The sequence below is a fragment of the Nyctibius grandis genome, chromosome 4, assembly GCF_013368605.1.
Source record: "Nyctibius grandis isolate bNycGra1 chromosome 4, bNycGra1.pri, whole genome shotgun sequence".
In the NCBI taxonomy this organism is placed as follows: Eukaryota; Metazoa; Chordata; class Aves; order Nyctibiiformes; family Nyctibiidae; genus Nyctibius; species Nyctibius grandis.
In genome coordinates, this window is record NC_090661.1 from 90,569,202 (window position 1) to 90,586,460 (window position 17,259).

Consider the following 17,259-nt stretch of genomic DNA (forward strand, 5'->3'; position numbering starts at 1 on the left):
GTGTGTGTGTTAATGTAATGGGCTATCCTACTGTGCAGGAGCAGGCATGCTACAAGAACTGGAAACCTGAAATACTGTGAGTGAGGGAAGCTGAGATGGGATTGGATTTATTCTTATCCTTCTCCGTAGGAGCAAAGACTCACTCACCAGCATGAAGGTAGTTTTGCTGATTGCAGGTGGGGATGGCAGCCTGATCTAGGAGCACAGGCCTTAATGCTCTTCGGCTCTTGGGCCATTTTGATTGGGCTACTTCTAAGAGGAGAAATCTTGTCCAGATGCAAATCCAGGATGACAATAGTTCTTGCTTCAAAGCCCTTTTCAGCAGCTGGTGTGCTGCAGATGCGTGCCTTTCCCCTGCATCCTTGGGAGAGCTCAAGAGTGACGGTTTCCCGTGCCGAGGGACAGTTTCCTGTGCCGAGGGACATGGCTGCTTGTATGTTCAGTTACACCCGCGCTTTTGAGACTCCCTTCTTCTCCAGGAAGGAGAACAGGTCTCCCCAGCAGCATGGGGTAGTAGGGTTTGGGGTGGGTTTTTTCTGACTCGGGCAGTTGAGGATGAGCTCTGAGTGACACACTGTGTGAATGTCACTGCAGCAGTTTGTCACTGCAGCCTGTGATGCCTGCCCTCCACCAAAGTTAACGGTCTATGCAGGGCTTGCAGAACAGTGCTGCGATCTTTTCTCAGTGTGCTGCACAGAGCAGGCTGCTGTTGCTTTGATCCCACAAACATGGTCCACAAGACAGTTGAGCTGTGGATTCCTGTCCCACTCCACTTGTCAGACCCTTCAGGGAGTCACTTCAGCTCACTAAATCAGTGGAATTCAGGGTTTTTTTCAGCTGGATTACTAAAACTGAGAGGGGGCAGTGAGCTGCAGATGGGCTCAGCCATCTCGCGGGGTCGCACCCCAGGTCAGTCCTAGCCACAGTGCTCCACGTAGGTTTGTCCTTACTCTGGGATTCTGTCACTTAGCCGGGACCTGACCTGTCCGCCCCCCTTCACTCTCTCCACCCTTTGCTGTTTACCCCTGCACACTCTTGTTTTCCTTCAGCCTCAGAGCAGCTGGCTGCCTTGCACACGTGGCTCCCATTTCTCTCCTGCCTCTGGCACCTTGGGAGCACCCAGAGGTCTTCCTGCTGCACTTGTCTTCTAGTTCCCCTGCCAAAGCTGCGGCTCCTCATTCCTGCTCTCTCACCCATCCCAACCTCTGGCATTTTTGCTCATCCGTGGATGGCTGAATATTCATTTCCTCCTTGCCTGATTGCTGTGAATACCAATTCCTCCTCCTTTTTCCGGCTGCTCTGTAGATTTTGATGTCTGCCAAATTGTTTTCATTCCCTCACCCCATTGCAGGCTGCACCTCCGCAGAAACTGATCTGCTCTGTGCAGAGCTCCAGCTCCCCACCCAGCTCTTCCTTCTGAGCTGAGCGATCAGGTTGCCCTCCTGCCTCCGACACGGACAGACGGCTTCCTTCTCCTGCAAACAGTCAACAAACGAGTGTCTCCAGTTCAACAGGCAGAATAGTTACAGGCTCCTGCAAGGAGACTGCAGTAGTTTGCGGTGGTACTGCGTGTTTCAGTGCAATGTTTCTCAGCTTGCCAGTCTGCAAATTGGTGCCAGGTTGCAGAGTCCTGTCCAAAGCAGCAAGCTCCTGGCTCCTAGCTGAAGCAGGGTTTTTTCAGGCTCGAGGTATGATCAGAAAGGCCTGATGGAGGTGTCTGCATCCATACTGAGTAGCTCGGTTGTAAACCCTGGGCTGGAGCCTGCTGCAGGTTGAAGCTCAGTGAAGAGGGGAATGTGGTGGAGAGGGGAGGTTGCAGTTCCCTCATCCCCTGGGAAGTCTCTGTGCAGTGGCAGCAGGGTGGTAAGGTTGAAGGGGAGAGAACTGCAGACACTTGGTAGTTCTTGGATCTGGATTTGGTGTTTTCAAATCTCTTCTCTTGCCAACTAAAGGAAGAAAGGGAGACCAGGGTCTTCCCTTTCTCTTTCTGTCCAATAGCCCTGCTTGTGTGTTACCCAAATGGAGCCCAGAGGCTTCCACTTGCCAAACAACCCATGGCATCCTGGCAATCACTCGCTCCCCACTGATGTTACTGGCACCAAGGAGCTGGTGGGCATGGGAGGTGGCTTCCTGCATGGAGGTGGGACAGCCTGGCTGCCCTCTTCCAGATGTGAGCTGGAGGGGACAGTGGAGAGCGGTGGGGCTGGGCACTTAGCTCTGTCAGTGTTTGGTGCTGGAGTGGTCCCTTCGCTGGGAGTAAGCACGGAGCTCATGGCTGGAGAGAACAGGGAAAGGGAAGGGTGAGAAAGGGGGCATGGGGATGGTGGTTGCTTCAGGATGGAAAGCAATGCCAGAGACAGAGGAAAGGGTGGAGCAAAGGAAGGAAAGGAGGAGCAGGGGGGAGAAACAAACCTGTAGGCCGAAGTGGGAATGATCCACTGGATACTGCTGCAACCTAACTCCCAGGAATGCTGCTCCAACGCCCCCTCACCGCGTGAGGATGTTTGCCTGGTCCCACACTGCCGTCTCTGCTCCTGTGCCAAGCCAGCTGGCCTGCCTGGAGCTCTGGCCTTTACCACTGTTGTGAAGAGAGGCAGGATGTGTTTGCCTTTGGCTATCACGTGCTTTTTTAAAGAGGGTGGGAGTTCCTGCCCTTGAATTCCCGGGGCTGGTTTCCCTCCTCCTCTGATGTCTCTGGTTTGTGTGACTTGGGGGGCTCCATGGAGCCAGGGTCATGGCTGTCAGCTGGGGATTTTGACCCGTCAGCAGTTGCTTTCCTGGGCCACTTCATGCCTGCCAGCTTGGCCTTGAGATGAGCCAAAAGCTTTCCCAGCACAGGCATGGGGGATGGGCACGTGCAACACAACGTGGAGGTGTCTAGTGTGGGCATCTCTGGGAGCATCTCCCGTACCATCTGGTTCATCTGAACGATGTGCTGCACTCGGGTCAGAGTCCTCCTTGTGCCCAGGGCACCAGCTTTGTACGGGTCTCGGGCTTTCCCTGTGCTGCTTTTTCCTGATTAAACTGTGAGCTTCACTTCAATGGATCAGGTGAAAGCGGCTCTGTCTCCCCTCCTGCTGTCTCTCCAAAAGTTTTTATCTTGACCCTTTTTCTTCCTTTCCCACTCTGTCTAAAGCTGAACCTCTAATTTTAGACTGAGGAAGATAATTGAGGGTCAAAAAAGATTGCTGTATAATTTTAACGTTTTTTTTGCAGTGGTTGGGGTGGGAGGCAAAGTTAGGAGCTCCTTGCCCTCAAACCTTTGTATTGTGGGAAAGAAGGACATGGGGGAAGGAGTGAGCTGGTACAGCCTGTTCTCTGCAGTAGTTTTCTATTTCTTGGCAATTAGATAAAACTAGGAGTGTAAAGGTGTAAACTACTGTATTTCCTTTGCAGATCCTATTGACCGAAGAGTTTGTAGAGAGAATGCTGGAAGATTTAGAAGATCTGAATTCTCCAGAGGAAGTAAGGCTGCGTCATTCCCATATCTCCCATGTACTGTCCCAGAGAGCTCAGCCTGTCCTGCAGCTTGCCTTTGATCCTCCCCTCGTCTCACAAGCTGCAGCCCTGCGCCATAGACTTGAGGCCTTACTAAACCTTCATGTCTGCTATGAACTAAGGCACTGAGAGAAGGGACTGCAAGAAATACAGGGCAGGGATGGGTATTAAGGGAGCCTCTGCGTTTCCTTTCCACCAGCATCTTTCCCAAAATGGTATCTGAGCACCCTGAATCAAAGTGGTGCAGCCCCTGGGCCAAGTGGCAAGGTTTCCTCCATGCCATGCATAGTGTCCTCGGCAGCAGCGCCAGGCACATCACCTTCCCTGCTTTCAGAAAGGCTGAAAGCGGTGGCAGCACATCTACTGCTCAACAGTCTGTTATAGGGGCCTCCTTTTTTGGGTTTGGGGTGCAGACGGGGGTTTTTTCGCATCTACTTGGCCTTCACCTGCTGCCCCTGCATGGCCTGTGGAGGACCATCGCCAGCCTGGAAACATTATAGCAGCAGCCAGGGGAGCTTTATAAAACTTTACTGTGTGGTGCTAAACTTCCCCCTGCCATGTGATCTCTTCCTGGGGAACATTTAACACCCTGTCTCCCATGCATGCCATATAAATATTCTGCTTGACTTCAAAGAGCAGTGGCAGAAATGACATGTAATATTTTTAATCCCATTTTTTACAGCTCCCTGCAGACTCTAAAGAAACTTTCCTTGGCTTGTAGAGCAGCCCTCCCATCCCTCACCCTGCTCCCCTCCCCCCAGGAAAATCTCAGGGCTCTAATTGTTTAATCCAGAGTTGATTTAATGCCAGGATGTTCTTCACTGTGTGAGTGAGGGGAGCATGCTGCTGGCTGTGCAGTGACTTTTAGGCCAGCTTTTATCCAGTTAAACCTAATCCAAAGCTCATTTTTGCTAGTGACATGGAAGCCCAGGAGCACTTTGGTTTGAAGGCCCTTTAGTTAAGGCTGTGGACAGCTCATGTTCCTTCACTCTCCACTGAGAGGCAGAGGCAATAGGCATGGCAGCTCCTGGCACAGCAACCGGGAGCTCGGTTCTGAGTTACTGTGACTTTGCTAAATGAAAAAGTGAAAAACAAACAAATGCAAAGGATGACTTCTCCAAGAGGACTGCTTTGGAAGCACTCCTGTTTATAAAAAGGAAAATACTTCAGATGAAATGTGATCTTTCAGCATCCAGATTCCTCCAAGGATTTGTAACTTGCAGGATCCCAGTTTGGGCCAACTGAAGGCATTCCTCAGCAGCCCTGGCTGTTGCTGTTGATATTCATGTGGTGGAACGAAGTGCTGGAAAGAGAGTTTTTCCTTTGCTGCATAAAGAGCCACCTGTGTTAAGTGAAATTAAGTGAAATGATCTGTCTGAGTCTCTTTAACATGTTTTTCACATACCCTGGACATCGAACTCGGAAGAATCCCCTGGCCAGTGTAGGGCCAGTAGATTATACGGTGCAAGATACATGCAAAGCTTGAGTTTAAAAAAAACAACCATAAGTGGGACTTGCACTGTTTATGTTCTTTAGAGGAGAAAGAGTGGGAGTTTATGGTAGCCACTATCCTGAACAATCCTCCTGCTGTGCCACAAGATCATGGGTCAGACCCTGAACTGCCATCCCAGCATACTAAGGTCAATAGGTACCAACTGCAGGTTACCCTCATCCACAGCTGAAAATGGAGCAGGGTCAGGAGCAAATTCACGTTAGAGCCGCCCTTGCTGTGGAGCAGGCAGCTGGAGGGGATCTCCTTTAGCAGGAACCTGCCGCTGAGCGTGTGTTAAATGTCCTTCAGAAACGGGGCACTTACGGGAAGAAAGACAAGTAGTTGGATAAAGATGGATGATTCACAGGTCACCGTCCCCGTGCACCAACTGTCTAATTCACGTAGCCCCTGGGAAGCTTATGGCACTGCTGGACTTGGTCTGAGGACTCTCCTCTGTAACTGTTCTGAATTAGCTGCCTCCAGGTTGGATTGTCACTGGTGGTGTGGGATCCTGGTGAGATTCCTCCCTGGGAGTCTCGTCAGGGTGTCAGGGACTATCGCAGTGTCAGGCGGTGCTACACCGTGGGTGCAGCAGTGTTCAAAACAAAATGATCCTGCAAACTGGCTTCCAGAGCTGTCCCCTGCATTTTCGGTACCCTCAGGCTGGGCACGGGGATTGCATTAAATGCTTGTGCAGAACTGGTTGCCATTTAGCTGTGGCTGGGGCAAATTTGTAGGCTAAGAGATTCCACCCCCACCTCCTACACCCCCGACAGAGCTGTTTCTGAGAGATCTGTGTGAATGCACGGGCCCTGGTCAGATGTGGTTGTGAGAAGGGTTGGTGGTAAGGCTCCTTGGAGCTCTGTCCCTACATGGTCGTGTTTGGGATCAGAGATGTTGGGGTGACTTCCCAGCCTAAGGCAGGGTGCCCCAGAGCAACATCAGGATGGGACCGGTGCACTTGCCTTGTTTGGGAAACATCGACCAGGGACAGTGCTGTGTAAACCAGACTGGGGCAAAAAAATCTCTGTTCCATGTGCTTCAAACAATGTTTGCAAAACAGCCTGAGCAGCCAAGTACCTGTGTGAATATGAGGCGTTGTACGGGTGCTCTGCAAAGCCTTTGTACCAGAGGTGGGTAGGGCTGGAGCAGAAATGCTGCTCAGGCGTGCGAGCTCTCCCCAGCCCAGGTGGCATGGTTTGCCCTCCCGGAGGTGGTGGCCATTTGCAAGCCTGTCACCCAGCAGAGCCATGCTAGCTCACGTGCATCCCACCCTGTACAAGCAAGAGTTTGAAAGCTGCCGTAAGTCTCCCTTAAAGGGAGCAAACAGGGGGGCTCTGGGGGCTTGGATAGGTGAAAGGAAAAGGAACATGGTCAGGTAGGAGGGGAGATACTTGTGCTGTGAATTTTCAGAGAGATCAGGGCAGGGGGAAATGGTGATGGGGGCAGGAGCCCTCCAGAATCCGTCTGATGAAATAAACAGCGCTTGGGCTGAAATCTCAGAACTTTACTTTGGCAGCTGAGGCACAGGCCACGTTATCTAATGTCCACTGCTGTCCAAAACATACTGATGGGGAAATGTTTTCTTAGCGGCCTCTTGTTTTAAAAAATAATAATAACATGGGGCTGCCTGCCTTTGCAATGATTTTGTTTTTTCGGTGGGTTAGGTTGCAGCGATATACATTAACTGGTTCTCTTTACTGTCTTACAGTTTAAACTTCCAAAGGAGTACAGCTGGCCTGAAAAGAAACTGAAAGTTTCCATCTTGCCAGATGCCGTGTTCGACAACCCGCTGCATTAGAGCTGAATTACACCCTTCTAACAACTGGGAGAGCCAAGTTACTGTCCATTACCCAGTGACTCACAGGATAATTAATGCAGTAAAAACTCTGCCTGCAAATAAAAGAGTTTGCTGCACAACCACTGCAAACAGAAGAGAAGCTACTCAGCACCAGCCCGGACCGAACTGAGCCCTTTCCTTTATCCTTCCCAAGGCTGAGCTCTCTGGGAACAGCCTGCGTATGTGTGAGTGCGAGTGAGAAATATTTAACTATGAAAATTAGTAGTAAGAATCCTTTCTCTCTCTTAGCTACAGAACTCCCTTCTGCCTTAGCCCAGGGTGTAGACGCTCTGCACGCCTGTATTTACACATGCGTTTCTGCCAGGTGCGAGCCTATAATCCATGGATTAAATGTTCTTTACGTGACTCTGGAGTCCTTTTGTTAGCCAAACTTTTACTGACTGCAGAACTGTTCTTCCATGTGCTATTTTTTTTTCTTTTCAGAAACAGAATGGTATTTCCCCTGTTTAAAGGAGGCCAAAAGCTCACATGCTTGAAGCTGAACAGATTTAAAAGATGAACTTTCTAGTTCAGTCAAGAAAAACAAACCCAGATCCTCCCTGCCCTCAAATTAGGCATGTTTTAAGTGTTGGTCTTGGTGCTATTAGCTATGGTATCGCTGCAAACAGAGGCAACTTTATTCTCGCGCATCCTGTCCTTGTGCCTGAACCCCAGGGAAGGTCGCAACCTCTGGTTTTGCACAAGCAGGAGGAAAAAAGCTACCGGGGCGGGGGAGATCTCCTGTTTACAGTGTGTTTATCTTTAAAGAGATACTGTCAAGTATTTTTTCCTTGCTATTGTACAGAATTTGAGAAGCTAGAAAGGACCATGTGTTCACAGGGACAACTTCAGCAGCTCTGCAGGATCCAGAGGGCTGCTTGAAAGCATATGAAATGGAGATCTCCGCTGCCCTGGCGTAGCAGAGAGGAGACTCAGCTTCAATAAAACCAACTGTTCTCCCTGTTCCAGCAGGGTTGTGTCCTAGTGCAGCTCCATTTTCCCCTCCAGCCTCGCAGAGGTGTCTCTTGTTGTTGCTGACGTCCCTCCTTTCAGATAGATTTGAACTGTGAAGCATCAAAATCAGTTTGAAAAGACCCTCTCTCTAGATCCCTGGGGCTTCCTCCTTGGAGCAAGACCTGGTGTGCGGAGGAAGTGGGTCTCTGCAGGGTCAGGTTGGGTCTCTGCATTGAGATGCTGGCCCCTGTGGATATGCTGCAGCAAACCACATCAGGCTTTACCCCCTGCTGCTGTTGCAGGTTGTTTCTGATGCCTGTTCGGAGCCTTCCTCTGCCCATTGTCTGTTGGTGACAACTCTTCACTCCTTGTCAGGGGACGCGCAGCTTTCCTTCCACCCCTTTCTGCCCACAAGCTAACTTGGCAATTTATGCGCAATCACTGTGTGATCTTAATATGAGTATAACAAAAGCTTTTAACACTTAACTCCCCTGATCAAACAGCAAAGTCCAGGAGGCCTCGTAGTACCCCAGGGTTGGTTTTCTGTTTGTTTATGATTTAATTTCTTCCTGGCACAGTCAGCTTTGATGTTTTTTGCATATATTTGAGGCTGGTTAATGTTGGTCAAGAAGCAGAGCTGGGAGCCACAAAGCTTTCCTTGGACTGGCTACAGAATTCCTCTGTGGCCTCAGGAGAGTAACTCAATGTCTCTCTGTGCAGAGAGGGTGATTATTGACTAGAGGGCTGTAGGACCTACCGAAGCATGCCAGGGTTTGCAGGGGAGGGCGTGCTTTGTGTACAAAGTAGTATTTGTATCATTATAATTGTTGTGATATTATAATTTAAGGCAGGCCAAATGCAGGGTCCAACTCTGCTCAGCAGAACCTTCCTTTCTGCAAAGCTACAAAAGCAATTTACATGTAAATGAGTTTGTCATTTCGTCTGAACTCAGAGGATCATCTTAAAATCCTGCTGCAAAAGAACAAACTTTCAGATATCTGCATGTGCCAGCCAGAGTGATTTCTGTGCTGTGGCCGACTGCATTCATCCATGGGATCTCTTGGCCAGTTCTCATTGTCCTGGTTAGCGCTAAGCATCCCTTCTGCACTGTAGATGTATATGCAGGGGACAGCGTGGGCGAGAAAGCGGTATGAAAACGTACCAGTCCAGCTTCAAAAATGACGTGCCCAAGTGTCCCACCGCAAGATAAGGAACAAACAAACATTGTGGCAGTTGGGAAAAAGGCAAGGGCAGCAACTACAATTTTGTCCCAAAGCCATCCACCAACAGTAGCCCATGGACTGTTCTTGTACGAGATTGCTGGGGGTGCCTACAGCAGAGCTGGCCAGTTGCCACGATGCTGGCTGCTCTGCCTTGTTTCCAGATGCTAGCTCTCATTAAAAGGAGCTTAAAATCCACATCGTAGTGGGGAAGGGACGTTTGGAAGGTCAATTGTTGCTGTTCCTGCAGAGATCAGTACGGGGCAGAGAGAAGTCCATCAGACCCTCTCCAGGCTCTGACACACATCTGGAAAGCTTAGGACCTCCTGCCCTATGAACTCGTTGAGCCTTCGCAGCGGGGATGTGGTGCTGTACACAGGGAAAGCGCCTCCTCCAAGCTGGCTTGTGCTCCAGTTCTGCCTTTCTTACGTGTATGTTTTCCTCACCATATTTACTCTCATCAGACGCTCTGAGTTGGGTTTTCATTGACTTCGGAGGGAGCACGCTGAATGCATTTGAAAATCCACCCAGTATCCTTGTGTGTGTGTATTTTTGTTCCATGTCATGTATTTATATATAGTTCTGTGTATTTGAGTTATGAACAGGTGGCATGCCAGAAATCTCTATTTCTGAGACGCTTTCTCACGGATCTTTGCTGGTAGCCAGATAACAATTGAGGGGAAGGTTTGAAGGGAAGGAAATTAAATCTTCCTATTTAGTTAAGGGGAAAAATACTAGACAAATAACTGCTAAAATAGAAATCTCTGTCTTATTGTTAGACCAGCTATAAGAGAGAAACTGGTGAAAGTCAGCCCTTAAGCTCCAAGGTTGTGTCGCTGACTCTCAACAGTTATCTAAGAATAAGAAAGTTGAATGTTACTCAGTATCGTGGAGAGCCGTGCACCCACAGGACCTCCCCTCCCCTGATTTCACATCAAGTTTGCAAATGTGCCAAAGGCTTACTCATTGGCAAGTAAAGGAGATCTCGAGTTTGGATATTTTCATCTTGGGGAAAGAGGACGTGCCTGTGTGTGAAGGAAATGGAAAAGAAACATTTGTATTTTAGTGAGTAAGTAGTTTGAAAAAGGGAAATGCACCAGTGTTAATCAACGCCATGGTATTTTTCTAGCCCAAACCTGCTAAGATGGTAGGTCCACTGGTGTTGAATTTTTTCTAGATTGTGTAGAAGGTCTGAAGCAGGATTGTATGAAACCAAAACCTGTGAGGCTTGTATGGTTAAAGGTAGTGATCCGGATGGAAATGAAGGCAGTTTAGAAGCAGTGAGTACAGGTTTTCTCCCTCCTGGAGAAATCTTGCGGTGCAGGTCGATAAGGTTATTTCCAAAGATGAAGAGCCTTATGTCAGACCCGCAATGCCTTGAAAATCCAACATGTGACAGCAGTTCTGAAACAAGAGACGTCGCAAAAGCCAGGACTACTCTCCCTCTCAACTCGTGATTAAAAACCGGAGAAGGAATGTATAGTTTCAGTATGAAAGTATGTGGGATATGATCTGAGCAGAGCAGTCAGCCTTGTAGCTGGTGTGACCTACAGTGATATTTTCAGTGGCTTAGATAGGTGGTGCCTGCTGTGTATAATGTCTTTGAGGATGGTGATATATTGGGTTTACTGTACATAGATTTGCCAACAGTGATTTGAAATGATATTCTGAAGCTCTTCAAATATTCAGTTGCTCTTGGATGGCTTTTGAAATGACACCATCGGGTCATCAAATGGTCTTTGAAGAAGTGGGGGTTGTGTTGTTTTTCATCTGTGACCAGTAGAAATATTAAGGGGGTGTAGCTTTAAAAAAAAACAAACAGTTGAAAGCGATGCTTGGCTTGGAGGGGGCAGATTGCTGGGGCAAGGTTGCGTGGTGGGGGAGCAGGGTAGCAGCCTCCCTCCTGCACCCACAGCTCAGGCTTGTTCAAGGCAGCACAGTCCTTCTGCATCTCGGGGGCTGCAAGGGGAGCTAATGTGGGCGCAGGGAGGCTGGAAACCAAAGTGAGAATCATCAGGGCCTCGGCACTGCATGGGGTCCGTGCAGGCAAGTCCTCATTTCCATGCCAGGACCCACTGAGGTCCTGCACGGGTGCAAGCAGCCAGCCACACACATCCCACTGCGTGTTCACGCTCTGGCCTGTACCCGTCGCTGATGGTAGAGACTGCAAATGGCTGCGTTAGCTGTGTCTGGGGTTGAGTCAAAGATGGGGTGTGGCAATGTGGCTGCTTCGGTCTCATTTGTTATTCTCATTAGTGTGGGGTGGGGAGTGGAGCTCATGCTCCCCTGTCCCTCGTGAGAACCTCCTTTATGGCTCACCCACCGTCCATGCCCTTCATCAAATGTCTCCTCAGCTCCTCACAAAAACCTTTCTCAGATGCTTCACAGGAAGATGTTTGGCTGACTGCATGCTTCGCAGGACGCTGGGTTAGACGACAGGTCGGCATGGGATCGTGGCTGCTCAGCTGTTTATCTGTCCTGATGACTAGTCCCTCCTCCTAGGTGGGTATCTAGAGTCCATGATCCACTTTGCTGGCTTGTATCTGGCCGGGGCAAGGCAGCATCATGTCAGGTGGCGAGAAGAGATCCGCAGACCTTCAGGCCAGAGGAAGCCCTTAGACCTGTGTGTCCGATTTTCCCCTAGCCCAGGGCAAGGCCTCACACCCTGTGGCTCTGCTGGATGAAGTCTTGGGCTTCAGCCCCTGTGCCATCACAGCCAGGTGAGGAGGGGGTCCAGCACCACGAGAGCCCTTCCGCCTCCCCGGGGGCTTGGTCCTCTACGTGACTGCCCTCTGTTTAGAGTATATATTGTGCCTTAATTCTCCCTGTGAGTGAAGCTGCAAGGGCAGATGAATTGTTGAGCGACCGGAGGTCCCTTTCTCTGCATCTGTCCCTATCGATAAAGCAGCAGCCAAACTATATCCAAAACAGTCTCGAAATGAACATTTGCCAGTGGGGTTCAACTCCCAAGATTTTAAAGCTGGATTTAGGTCTCTGGGCCTGTGGCAGTTTTCAACAAACTCTGTAGCAACCTACTATTGTTATAACATTTTTTCTGTTGTGTAGTGTCTGCTTGTTCTCTTTTCTTTAAAAAAAAACAAAACCTTGTGTTCGACGTGAGTCCAAAATTTCAAATGGAGAATAAGCCCGAGGTTGCAAGTGTGTTTTAAGCCCGGCCCTGCGTCGACCTGTCTCTCTCAGGCAGTGAACCTCTTGTGTATCGTGCTTCACCACCCCTTCATTTCTACCATGATTCTGTTTCCCCTAAAATCGCTGACAGACCGTAAAATCATCATGAGCGGCACATCGGTTCAGAAACATCATTTCTTAGTCTGCTGTGAAGGTAGCCCCTTCCCTTTCCCTCGACGAAAGACCGTGGCATCGTTCACCGTTCGGCTTGTAGGGCCCCGGTAGCAGGAGAGGATCGTCGGCCCAGAAAGGGCTGCACGTGGCAGATCTGGCTGGCCAGTGCCTGGTTGTTTTTGAACTGTCCTGGTGCTATGTCTTCCCTCTTTAAAAAGAGGAAAAGAGAGAGGGGAAGAAAAACCCAACCTCAAAAAGCTGGAGGAAAATTTCCTGCCGATTGTTGTGTTTTGCAAACACTGGTCTTTTCTCTCGCCCTCTCCCTCCACTCCCGGCGAGGCTGGAGATGAAAATGGCTCCTTTGTTCCTTTCCCTGGGGCCCAACTGCAGTGAAAGTGCAGCTCCGGAAACCCTCCGCTGCATGAACGGCGAGGGTGGGAGGGACCGAGCTGTCGCCGTGTGCGGTAGGTCCTACATAAACACGGCGTGTGTTGACAATGCCACAGGCGGGATGGGCACAGGAGGACTTTGCGGTGCTGGCGACAAAGCTCCCGTGCCGTTTCTCCTGCGGCAGCAAGCGGGCTGTGAACCCCTGGGGGCCAGAGGAAGGGGAGGTGTGTGTGAGTGGCCGTGTCATCCCAGCAGTGACTGATCATGGGCTGGGGGGCTCCAGGCCCTTTTGTTCTCAGATTTTGGCTTTCCCCGAAGCAGCAACTTGCAGCCCTGTGGAAGCAGACGGCATCCCATGAGGGGCTTGTATCGATGCCCTGGCCCCCACGCCGGGATGCTCCTTGCACCCATCCAGCCTTGGAGCCCTGGTGCTCCGCATTTGGCCACGGTCACGCTCCAAACCCAAGTTTAATCATCCAAAACCCTTCTCTCGTCCAGCCCAGGTTGGACACAGTGGCTTTTCCCTTTTTTAAAGGGATGGAGGTTTTGCCGCTCGCTGGGGACGCTGCTTTTTGTGTAAGCTGGACGGTTTCTGCAAAACCTAGAGCAGAAGGCAAGCTTCTTGGGGTGGGGGACACGTGGGGCGAGCGGGGCCACAGCGAAGCCTGAGCGCTGGGGCTGCCCTCGCAGCGCGGAGGTGAACCTGTCTGTAGTTCAGCCGTGTGCGTGTGCGAGTGTGTGCGGTCTGCGTGCGCAGGGTCGTGCTGAGCGAGGAGCCGAGGAGGCTACCGACAGGGCTGGAAAGAGCCCGCGTTTCTGCAGCCGGTGTATCAGTACCTTGTAGATGGCCTTTCTTCCCCCTCCCCTCCTCCTTTTTTTTTTTATAAAAGACAAAAAACAAATGGAAAGCTAAACTAGCAGAGGTTTTTAAATATTTTATATTAGTTTCTAATGTAAATTCTTACATTGTTATTGCAGTGCTGGGTGTGTTTCACCTGCACGTGACTTTTTGTAATATTTTTGTGAATCACTAAACGTTTTTTTCCTCCCGTGTATTCTAAGTGCATTAAAGGTATTTGCAGAATTGTCGGTGTCCTTCTCTGCGGGCGACTCGGCGGGACCGCCTGCCTCCCGCTCGGCCCCACGGCTGCCTTGGCAGCCCCTTCTCCTCCACCCATCCTCATCAGCATCTTCTCCCTCCGGCGCTGGGGGAGCGGGGTCTCTCACCCAGACCTCCCGAGTGCAAGCGTGAGAGAGAAAGGGATCTTCCTTTTCCCAAAAATCCTCAGCAAAATGGCCGGTCCCAGGCCCTGCCCGGTGCAGGATCCTCCGTGAACATCTGCTGGCAAAACCCCTTGAGCCGGGGCAGCCCGAGCTCCCTGACAGCCGGGCGTTCCTGTGCCATTTGGATGAGCCGGGACGGGGAGCGCCTGCACGTGGGTCCGAGGACATGGCCGGTCGCCCGAGGGATGGCAACCTCGTCCGCCAGCGCGGGAAGGAGGGAGCCGGGGTGAGTGCCGGGTCAGGTCCATGCTCCCGTCCTCTGCCAAGCGCCTCTTGGCTTCAGCGGGATTTGCGGGGGTGTGGATGTGTGCGCGGTGACAGAATATGTCGGAGAAGAGACACAGCAAACACTTATGAAAAAATATTACTGAGCTAATGTTGCAATGATTTCCCAGTAACGCAGAACGATTCTGCAGTAATCTTTTTACGCTCCTCGGTAATAAATTCCTTTAAGGTCAGGGGGAGGAAGGGTGGAATATCTAGGGGGAAGGGAGATCGCTGTGCGCAGAGGAAGGGTGACAGAGAAGGGAAAAGATACACGGGAGCCGGAATCCAGCTTTGAGCAGGCTTTGCACTTGCTTTTTGGGGGTGTTATCTCGGCCCTCCCTGCATCAACAGGGGAGCAATAATTGGAAAGCGTTCCTGCAGGGATTTCTTTCCTTTTGAAGTTTAGGGTGAAAACCAGCCTTTCCCAAAGAACCTCTCCCGCAGCCGCATCCTGACGTGAGCTGTCCCAGCCCCAAGGCAGGGCAGCGGGATCTCCGAGTGCCGCCGGTGCAGAGCAGCCTGTGCCAGACGTGCCAAAGGGAACGTGGCCGTAGCTTGGCCAGGTTTCATCGTGTCACTTGAGGAAACCTTGCCGGTCAGCTGGGATCCCCAGCAAGGGTATTTACCCGGGAAGGGGTTTGGGGGTGAGAGGCCATCTGCAGCCGGTCCCCTGGCCCAAGGCCCCCCATGCCCCCCGCCTTCCTAAGCCTCAAAGCATTTGCAAGCACAGGGCTGCCCCGCTAGGACATCCCAGCAAGGACAGCAGAGCCAGGACCAGCCAGAGACCCTGCTGCTCGCACAGTGCTGGGAGCCCTCCCCGCCAGCCACTTGGTTAATGTAATTAATTAATTGATCCACTTCGGCCATTCCTGCAGTGGCCAGGCACTATCCCCTTTTGCAGTGGCACATCCCAGCCAATCGCTTGGTTCAGCCCCAAACCCAGAGGGGACCAAGTGTTCCTGGGGGCTGCGGCACAGCAGGGTGCCCCTCTCCCACCAGCACCCCCCACCCCAAGCCCCACCACTGGCGCGGCCGTGCCCGGCCTGGACAGCCTCACCGCTCTGCCTCCACCCCAGCCAAAAGCACCTTCGGGCAGTGAATTTAATTAAGGTTTCTGAAAAGCGGTGTCTGGGAGCCCCTCCTGGATCTGCGGCTCTGAACTTCATTAGGAGTGGTTTGTTGCTAATAATGCCGGCAGCTTCTCTAATTAATAATGGAAGGGCTGCGAGCAGATGCCAAGCCAGGAGAGGGAAGGGATTTGTTTGTTTATTTCTCTCCTCTCTTGGTTTCTTTTCTTTTCTGGAGTGCGGAGGGAGAGCCGGGGCTCATTTCCCATCTGAAAAGTGAACAGCAGCGCCTGGGAACCTCGATGGGGAAGAGGGTGCACCTGCGGGGTGGGAAGGGGACATGGGGTGGGAAGGGAGATGGGTCCCCGTGGGCAGGATGAGGGGGCAGCCCCCATGGCAAGGGGCTCCTGGTCCCGCAGTGCTCCCTGCCCACCCAGGGCAGAGCCAATGTGGCCGCTGGTTGTGCTGGCCGTGGGCACCCAGGGATGGTCCTGACCCCCAAACCCTCTCCCATAGCATCATTCCCACAGCAGGTCCCTTCCCATGGCATGTTCCCATCCTACAATGTCCCCTGTCCTATGGCATGTCCCCCAGCTCATGGCATGTCCCCCAGCCCATGATGGGATGGTGCAGCCATGGGAGGGGGGAGTTCTCTGTTCTTTAGTTTGCCTGGACTGCAAGGATCTATCACGCAGCACACAGAAATGCAGGCTTCTGGGGGATCAGTGCAGCAGGTCTCTCTGGATTTTTCTTTTCCCCCTCTTTTTGCCTCATTTCTCTCCTCTCCTGCTCGCAGTTTCGCCCAGCCATCACTCACGGCACTGCCAGCTGCGGCAGCACCTGGGTGCGGGGGAAAGCCTCCCAGCACGCGGCCCTGGCGCGCAGGACCTGACACATTAACACCCTGTGCTCCTGGGGACCCCGCAGCCAAGCTGTAACCAGAGAGGGGCCTGGGGCAGCCAGGCTGGGCCGGGTCCCGCTGCCTCCCCCCAATGCGGGATGAGCATCCCCTGCCCCATGGCCAAGCCTCAGGGATGGTGGGGAGCCGACAAGCATCTTCGCCCCGCTGCCAACCACAGCCTGACCGTCCAGCGCAGGACACCAGGACCCGGCAAGGGTGGGAGTGACAGCGTAGGGAAGCCCCAAGCGTGCCCGAGCTCCCTGTCTAGCATCCCGCAGCGTGCCCAAGCGTTCCAGCTTCTCCAAATAGCTGTCAGAGCAACTGTTTCCGCTGTCAGGCAGAGTTTGCATTGGAGAAAAAAATGGCCCTATCTTGCCCCGACTCCTCATCACTCACGCTAATTGAAGCAGCACAGGAGACAGGGCACGGCCAGTGTGGCCACAATGCGGGGTCTGTCCCTTCGGTCCCCCCCATCGCTCACCTGCAGCAGGGACACGCTGGCTGCGGGTGCGTTTCAGGCAGCAGCTTTCCAAAAAAAGCGTAGTTGGGGTTTGGTTTTGCTTTTCCAAAGGGAAAAGTATTTTAATGCTCTTTCCCATCATTCACATTTCCTCAGACTTTCCACACTCTGGCCACAAATAACTCACTGGAGGGCAACGAGGGAGGCTGCCCCGTGCCGGAGATGCTCCTGCTGCCAGAGGTGGGGTACCCGCTCCGGAGGGGCCAGGGACCGGGGAGCAAAGGGGAAAGCACAGTTAGAAAACCTCCAAGGTAACTGGGGAGACCCAGCTTCTCGCCCCGGCTGGGATCGTCCCCATTTGCTTAATGCACAAATCCCTTCTCTGGCTGTTAAAAACACTGGAGCGAATGTGGGGCTGTGGCACCTCATATTCCCCACATGTTTTTTAAGCAGGAAAATTAACTGAAGCATCCAGCAAAAGGGGAAAACTAAAGGCAAAAAGGACTCAGAATCGGGGGGGCTCCCCGGGGACGCGGGGCGGTGTGGCAGCCTGCCTGGCCCCGGTACAGGCAGCCGAACAATA

General features: G+C 52.0%; 1 protein-coding gene across 2 annotated transcripts in view; it reads left to right on the top strand.

Annotated features, from left to right (window-relative positions):
* Positions 1-13,781, top strand: part of SUFU (SUFU negative regulator of hedgehog signaling) — a 100,608-nt gene extending 86,827 nt beyond the window's left edge. For both annotated transcript variants that reach the window (XM_068399299.1, XM_068399300.1), the window contains exons 11-12: positions 3,397-3,465; positions 6,702-13,781. In XM_068399299.1, coding sequence (XP_068255400.1) covers positions 3,397-3,465; positions 6,702-6,791 — 159 coding nt within the window. In that variant the 3' untranslated portion in view covers positions 6,792-13,781. The remainder of the gene's footprint in view (positions 1-3,396; positions 3,466-6,701) is intronic.
* Positions 13,782-17,259: the final 3,478 nt, after the last annotated feature.